We start from the raw sequence: 8,015 nt of genomic DNA, 5'->3' as shown, positions 1-8,015 counted from the left end.
CACACACACACACACACACACACACACACACACACACACACACACACGATAAAACCCCTTAATTTAGAGCAGTTGAGTTCAAATTCCAAATTCTTACTCTCTGGCTCAGTAACAAGGGATAGAAGGGCGACGCCCCTTCTAAACATGTATCATTTGGTTGTGTAGGAATGAGAAGACAGCACAGTGAATATTGACTCAAGGTTTCAGTTTTCTGTCATGGCCAGCTTTTATGGTAGAAAAATCTCACCTGCTAAAATCTGCTGGAATCCTTTAATGGTCTCTTTCAAGGGCACCAGTTTTCCCATGTGACCTGTGAAGACCTCAGCAACCTGGAAAGGCTGAGACAAGAAGCGCTGTATCTTCCTGGCCCGGGACACAGTCAGTTTATCTTCCTCAGAAAGCTCATCCATACCCAAGATGGCAATAATGTCCTGAAGAGATTTGTAGTCCTAGAGGACAGCACAACAGTTCAGTACATCTCCTTTAAAAATTTAGACCCTAGCAAAAGTCCCAGGCACCCTTAGTCAAGACACTGTACTGTTCTCCCTATCCTCTTCAGTTATGTTACAAAAACAGCTTTTTTTGTTGTTGCTGCTGTTTTTTTTAAACTAGCTCTATAGTCCAAGCTGGCTTCTGCCTCCTGAGTGCTGGGACTAAAAGTGTATGCTACCACCACCTGGCAGACAACTGTATTCCAAAGGCAAAGTGCCCTGAAACGGTGAAACCTCTGCAGCAGTTACCAATCTGCTCTCAAGTTTCCTTGCTTACACAAATGACTACAAAAGATCCAGTCCTTATATATAGTTTCCAAGTTCCTTATGACTCGATGGCATGGACCCCCAAAGAGCAAGACATTCACCTGCAGAATCTTTTGCACCCCTCGGGCAACATCATAATGCTCACTGCCAACGATATTGGGATCCATAATTCGAGAGGTGGAGTCCAGAGGATCCACAGCTGGATAGATGCCCAACTCAGCAATAGCACGGGACAACACGGTAGTAGCATCCAAATGGGCAAAGGTAGTTGCAGGGGCAGGGTCAGTCAAGTCGTCAGCAGGCACATAGATCGCCTAAAGAGAGTCAAGAATCCATGGAGATCAGTGGCAATCAAGTTTCTGCTTAAGCCACTCGTTTTCTGACCTCGTCACCTGTCTTACTGTAGAGGCCCATGCTGGTCTCAACATCAAGGCATAGGTTTTAGCATCCCCGATACTGGATTGAGTGTGCTATCTACCCTGTCTGGGCCAGTACGCCATGCTACACTCTGAACTCCATCGTTAGGACCACCTTTTATTGAAGTTCTGCTCTTAAAAAGATCTTCCCGAACTGTAATGCTATTGCCCAGGACCACAACAGTGCACCTGTAGTGATAAAGTCTGTTTTAGTAGTCAAAGCCTTCAGTTCAAGCCACAGAATACTTGCCCCACACACAAACAAGGAAACAACAAAAGCCAGATGGAGTGACTCCTGTCTGTAATTCCAACTTTTAGGGCACAGAGTTGGGGAACTGAGTTGGGTAGATAGCACTAGGCCAGCTCATGAGCCTGCAGAAGGTGGAAGAGAGGCCAGTTCTGGAACTGGAGTTTCTACCATTAGGTACTAAGAGGAGAATCTAGGTTCTTGGCAGGAACAGAAAGTACTTTTGTTTGTGTAGCTCTGGCTGTCCTGGAACTCACTCTAGACCAGGCTGGTCTTGAGATTAGAGATCTGCCTGCTTCTGCCTTCCGGGTCCTGAAATTAAAGGCATGCAGCACCACCACCCAGCTTCAGATACCTTCAAATTATTAGGAGGGGTCAATTTTCTTCTTCTTTTTTTTTGAGACAGTGCCATATAGCCAGGTTGGCCAGGAAGTCATTACATAGTTGCGAATAGTCTTCAACTCCTGATCCCCTTGCCTCTGCATCCCATGTGCTTAAGGTCACAGGTATAAAACACCAGGCCCAGCCAATAAGCATGCTTTTAATTTAATCTTTTTAGTCTGACATGGAAATACGTAACTTTACATGTTATTCTAACTGGTTAACTCATCCTATTTAAAAGCCCCTTTGGAGTATGCATGCATTTAATCCCAATACTTGAGAGGATTGAGTTCAAGGTCAACCCAGTTTAGGTATCAAATTATAAGGCTACATAAAGAGATCCTTTCTCAAACAGCCTCTACCAAATAAATTAGCCCCTTTTGAGATGAAACCAGATTTTTTTTTTTTCTTTTTTTCTAAGACAAGTAACATGAAACTCACTCTATAGAACAGGCTGGCCTCTATCTCAGAGATCACACCTGCCTCTGCCTCCTCAGTATTGGGATTAACGGTATGTGCCACTTCACATAGAACAAGGTGGCTTTTGTGTGTGTGTGTGTGTTTGTGTAACTATGCCTGGGTATGTTTACCATGTTTACAGGTGACTATGGAGGCCAGAAGAGGGCACCAGATCTCCTAGAACTGGAGTTAGATGGCTGTGAGCCATCTGACAAGGTCACTGGGAAACCCAAGTCCCAGGGGAGATCTAGAAGTGCTTTTAACCAGTGAACCATCTGTGTAGCCCAAAATATAACAAGATTTTATTATCTCCCTAGATTCCTTTTTACCAACTAAAATCTTTATCCACTCAATATTTCTTACCTGCACTGAGGTGATAGATCCCTTTTTGGTGGTAGTGATTCGTTCCTGCATTGTACCCATGTCAGTGGCTAGGGTAGGCTGGTAGCCTACAGCAGAAGGGATTCTGCCTAATAAAGCAGATACCTAAAAGACAAAAAAACTGAGGATCTTAGTTGTCTGCATCTTTATCATAATATGCCCAATGGTTCAACAAGCCAGGTCCTCTCTCTAGGCTTCCCTCATACCTCTGAGCCAGCCTGGGTGAAGCGAAAGATGTTGTCGATAAACAGCAGGACATCTTGGCCTTCTTGGTCTCTGAAGTATTCAGCAACGGTAAGACCAGTCAGAGCTACGCGGGCACGGGCACCAGGTGGTTCATTCATCTGCCCATATACCAATGCTACCTGTAGTAAACACACATCAGAAAAGCTGGCAAAGCGAAAAGGAAGCCACACAGAAAATCCAATATTCCCAACCACTATGGGGTCTCAGATGTCAATGTTTCCATTTGCAAATTTCTTCCCATTAGACACAGAATTGCAAACCCGAAAGATAATTTTTAAACTGAAAATAAGATAAAAAAAAAAAAAAAAAAAAAAAAAAAAAAATGGGACTGCCTAAGATATGTGAGTACCTCCCATTCAACACCTTCAAATTCGCAAACAAAGTCTAGAAATATCTCCCACCAGAGGAAAATGGTGACAGGAAAGTCAAGTATCTTGTTTACAGAGCCCGGGGCTCTTAACACCAAACATAAAACATGGCTTCAGCTGGCACTAGCTTTCTGAACAGGTAATGATATGGACATAGATCAACTCAGGGCTCACCTTGGAGGTGGCATCTTTTAGGTTGATAACACCAGATTCAATCATTTCATGGTATAAATCATTGCCCTCTCGGGTCCTCTCGCCAACACCAGCAAACACAGAGTAACCGCCATGGGCTTTAGCGACATTGTTGATTAACTCCATGATCAGCACTGTCTTCCCAACACCAGCACCACCAAAGAGTCCTAGGTTAAGAAGAAATATTTTACACCTCTGGATTCCCCAATTAAGCAACCTTCAAAGAAGGTTCAGTTCAGTTCCCTTCTCAGGAATGGCATCTGGCTTCAGCAAACTCAGAAGAACGAAAGTCAGAAGCTAATCATCAACGAAGGATGTCGACGCACTTTCAGAAGCTGTGCTTCCATTCCTTATCATGTAGAAAACATGGACCAACATACCGATTTTGCCACCCTTGGCGTACGGGGCCAGCAGATCCACAACCTTTATACCAGTCACCAGAATTTCCTGCTCCACACTCATCTCTACGAACTCAGGAGCCTCAGCATGAATAGGAGCAAATCTGTGAAGTTCAGAAGGAAGAGGATCAGCATCCAGTCAGTCACTGTGCTGAAGGCACTGAGGTCCCTGCCCACAGTCAAATATAACCCTGTCCAAATAAGCTGCCATTTATTTTCTTTTTTTTTTTTCCAGAGCTGAGGACAGAACCCAGGGCCTTGCACTTGCCAAGCGCTCTACCCCCAACCCCATAAGCTGCCATTTAACATCTAACTTTCTGCAATAACAAATGTTGGCTCAGGAACAAATAATCCCATTTCCTGACACTTTCCTTTTACTGAAATTTAACTGAAAAAATAAACACTACAGATAATTTCTAAACTGTTTAGGAAACCATAACCTAAGCCAACACATAAAACAAGCTTTAAACCATCAAGGGGGCTGGGGTGGATTCCTAAGTAGCAAGTTTTCCTCGATCAGAACGTCTTTATCTTTAGTTTCTGTAACTGAGTACAACAGACTGTGGTACTGTAGGAAAACTGCTTCACTACAAATTATTACCCTAATGTGTAAAACTGCAAGCACAAGCTCCTGTGTTCACAAATGCAGTGAGGAACTTACTGTTTGGTTTTGATAGGGCCTCGCTCATCAATAGGTTCTCCAATGACATTCATAATTCTGCCCAAGGTCTCTGGACCAACAGGAATTTTGATTGGTGCGCCTGAATCCAGTACTTTCTGGCCTCGAACCAAGCCTTCAGTGCCATCCATAGCAATGGTTCTGACGGTGCTCTCCCCTGTCAAAGTGTCAGCGGTTACACGAACCAAAGCATAACAGCATGTAATGAAGTGTAGCCAAAAGCAAACCCGACTCCCTCTCAGCACCTGAACGTAGCTTCAGCAAATTCAGAAGAACGAAAGTCATTTTGATAAAATCATCACAGAAGGGAGACGGCACGGCTTTTCTGAGCTTAACCAACTCTTTACCACACCTAAAAAAAAAAAAATCCTACTTACCCAAATGCTGGGCCACCTCCAAAACCAGTCTGGTCTCCCTGCCTTGAACTTCCAGGGCATTTAGGATAGGTGGTAATCCCTCATCGAACTGGACGTCCACCACGGCGCCAATGACCGCCACAATTCGCCCCGTGGCTGCCCCTGCCTTCGGGGCCGGAGACGTCTGCGCCGCATAGTCTCTGGCTAATAGAGCAAGATAATGGAAGGCGTAGGGGTCAGGACAGCTAAAAGGTTAACGGAACCGCCGATTTGCTCCCAAGTAAGGGCTAGTTCAGCCTAGACTATGTCTCCCGCAAGCTCGCTGCAGCCGAGAACCCGCCCGCACTGCTCTGCTAACCTCGTGCACAAAACCGCCATTATTCTTGACTGGTATCCCCAGCAAGTGCACAAGGTCAAGGTAGCAGCCCACCACCGATTCATCACAAAAGGGGCCTGCAGGTCCGATTAACGCTCCCACGAGCGACCGTCCTTGTGCTCCCGCGGGTGCACGCTAGTCTGCAGCTCTGGTGGCCTCCCGGAGCAGATTCCCCAGGCCCTGCCTCAAGGTCACGGGGAGAGAACCGAACGCCGCTCCTCGATGAGGCGCTTACCAGGATGGACCGCGGCGGGAGCGGCTCGCAGTAAAATCTGTGCCTGTGGCAGCGACGCCGAAGGGCCAAGTACCCGTAAGGCCCCAGAGGCCGAGGCCGAGGCCACACGGCCCACAAGACTCAACATGGCGGAGTCCGGATGGAGACTGAACGCCGCAGCGGTCCCTGCCGTCCGTCCTGCCGCTGGGGCGAGGCCGCGACTGCTAGAGGCACAACCATTGGGTGAATCTGTTGCTTATCATTCTCAGTGACGCTCCCATAGGGTAAAAACCTCGAAACGCCTCAGCCATTGGTCAACGCTAGTGTCAATTTCAAATGCCTTTTTTTAATTGGAGAAGCAACCTCTAAGTCTCCACACCTAATTGGGTAATAGGAATGTCAGTAGGAGAGGGTACTTGGCGGAACTACGTTTAAGTAAAGGGGCGGGATTCCTGTTGAACGTCTTTGACTGTCCTTGGACCTTGCGTTAGGTGACACCCGTTAAAGTTGGGGTAGATACTGAAGTTGTGGCGCGTCTCTGGCATCAAAACGTAGGGTCTTCCCCACAGTACTGAGGTGGAAGTTTCCAGGCGACTCAGCAGGTCAGAAACCTGGAGACTCTACCATTTAAATCTATGCAATCAAAGAAATTAAAGCAACCCGTCCTAAGACAGACTTCCTGCCTCGAGGAGACAAGGTTATTTAGAACACTCGAGGGTAAATTTGGGTCACCTAGTCACGTAAAGATATTACATAGCTAGTAGCAGGGCGTGGTGGCGCATACCTTTAATCCCAGCACTTGGGAGACAGGCAGACAGATCTCTTGAGTTCAAGGCCAGCTGTTAGTATTTATTTAAAAGTTATGCCACACACATAGCAGATATTTTATGAAAGAAGTTTGTTGGATGGAGGTGGAAAGGTAACGAGGAAAAGGAAGGAAAAAGAATTGGTGCCCCCTCTCCCCCAGGAAAGTAAACAAAGCAGAGAGAGCAAGAGAGGAAAGAGTGAACCAAGTCCTTTTATAGCCACACACCTGGTGAGTGATACATGACATCATAGGCTACAAGGCAACCCGAGGCTATATGTTAGCACCCTATATGCTAACACCAGCCTGGTCTACAGAGTAAGTTCCAGGACAGCCAGGGGGCACAGAGAAACCCTATCTCGAGAACACCAAAAGAAAAGAAAGATATTCCCAACTAGACTAAAACGGATGAGCAGAAGTAATCGACTGGCTGTGAGATGTGTGTAGACATCCCTGAGTTAAAGTAGACAGGAAGAATATGCCAAGCTGTTTGTCTGAAACCATGTTCCTTTAGTTCGGTTGTAGGTAAGGTGAAAAGCTTTGAGCAGTGAAGCTTAGAGCATAGAGCGTGAAGGATCTTTGAATGAAAGTGGAGGCTGGCCAGATGTATGTGCTACTCTAGAAGGAAAATTCAGAGAACCAATGCCATCCTTCCCTGAGATACTGACTTTATTCATCAACAGTGGGAATGAGGTGGGTGTCTAAAAGGAAAACCTAGTCTTCCTGTGAGAACACACTAGCTGAGTATTGCAGTAGATTACTTCCCATCATTCTCCAGTACTTCTCATCTTTCTGCATGACAATGAAAAAAGTTTCTCACTGTTTGGCAGTGTCTCCACTAGCAAAGGCTGAAGCTGGGGAAAAAAAATCTGAAGTGCCCATATCCTCCTTGCAACCATGTGTATGTATTGTTGAAACAGAGTCTGCTGTAGTTGAGACTTCCTTGGACTCAGGCAGTCTGCAGGCTCAGCCTCTCTAGCAGTGCCAGACAAGATGTTGCTCTCTTGTAATCCCAGCACTTGGGAGGTGGAGCCAGTGGTTTAAGGTCATTCTGAACTACAGAATGAGTTGGAAGCCATACTACTGGATAACACTGTGTGACAATAATAAATAAATAAAATACAGGAAGAAAAAGAATGTCAACATATGATAAGCAAATAGATGAAAGAAAAACTAAGAAAATATGGGGCAGAAGAATAACAGGAGGAATCAATGATGTAATGCAAAGCAGCCAGAGGCTGGTCTGGTGAGATGTCAGTGTTAAATACGCAGTTCTTGTAGAGGACCTGAGTTCAGTCATCAGCCCACACGGTGCCACTGACAGCTGCTGGACTCCAGGATCCAACATCCTCTCCTGGCTTCTAGAAGCACTGCACTCATGTCCCCCAACACACACACACAATTAAGAATTAAGGAGCTGGAGCTGACCTCATGGGCACCAGGTAAACAGGTGATGCACAGAAACCCATACATGCAAAAACACTAACACACACACACACATCAGGGTGTCATAGAGAACTTGTCTCAGTAAAGAATAAAAAATGGGGTGTAGGCCAGTGTTAAGAGTGTTCTCCTGTGAAGCAGAGGTCCATTTCAGGTGTCTTCTTCAATCACTCTCCACCTTACTTAAACACAGATGGCTGTTTTGCTTTCATGGATGTGTGGTACCCTTGGAGGCCAGGAGGAGGCATGGGATCCCCTGGAACTGAAATTAGAGACAGTTGCGAGTTTCCTATGTG

The 8,015-nt window shown here is 45.9% G+C and overlaps 1 protein-coding gene and 2 non-coding genes across 3 annotated transcripts in view; all 3 read right to left on the bottom strand.

The window, feature by feature from the left end:
• The window catches only part of Atp5f1b (ATP synthase F1 subunit beta), a 6,400-nt gene extending 742 nt beyond the window's left edge, over positions 1–5,658 (bottom strand). Inside the window, exons 1-9 of the mRNA XM_055625793.1 lie at positions 5,493–5,658; positions 4,903–5,085; positions 4,508–4,682; positions 3,829–3,950; positions 3,431–3,615; positions 2,849–3,007; positions 2,625–2,747; positions 860–1,072; positions 248–449 (exon numbers count right to left, since the gene is read on the bottom strand). Coding sequence (XP_055481768.1) covers positions 248–449; positions 860–1,072; positions 2,625–2,747; positions 2,849–3,007; positions 3,431–3,615; positions 3,829–3,950; positions 4,508–4,682; positions 4,903–5,085; positions 5,493–5,619 — 1,489 coding nt within the window. The 5' untranslated portion in view covers positions 5,620–5,658. The remainder of the gene's footprint in view (positions 1–247; positions 450–859; positions 1,073–2,624; positions 2,748–2,848; positions 3,008–3,430; positions 3,616–3,828; positions 3,951–4,507; positions 4,683–4,902; positions 5,086–5,492) is intronic.
• On the bottom strand, positions 3,691–3,762 carry LOC129690241 (small nucleolar RNA SNORD59). Its single transcript, XR_008722248.1, has one exon. It is a non-coding gene; the product is annotated as a small nucleolar RNA SNORD59 (small nucleolar RNA).
• On the bottom strand, positions 4,759–4,833 carry LOC129690242 (small nucleolar RNA SNORD59). The gene has a single exon (XR_008722249.1). It is a non-coding gene; the product is annotated as a small nucleolar RNA SNORD59 (small nucleolar RNA).
• Positions 5,659–8,015: the final 2,357 nt, after the last annotated feature.

The sequence above is a fragment of the Psammomys obesus genome, unplaced genomic scaffold, assembly GCF_907164565.1.
Source record: "Psammomys obesus unplaced genomic scaffold, mPsaObe1.curated_primary_1811, whole genome shotgun sequence".
In the NCBI taxonomy this organism is placed as follows: domain Eukaryota; kingdom Metazoa; phylum Chordata; class Mammalia; order Rodentia; family Muridae; genus Psammomys; species Psammomys obesus.
This window is presented reverse-complemented; position numbering and strand designations above follow the sequence as displayed.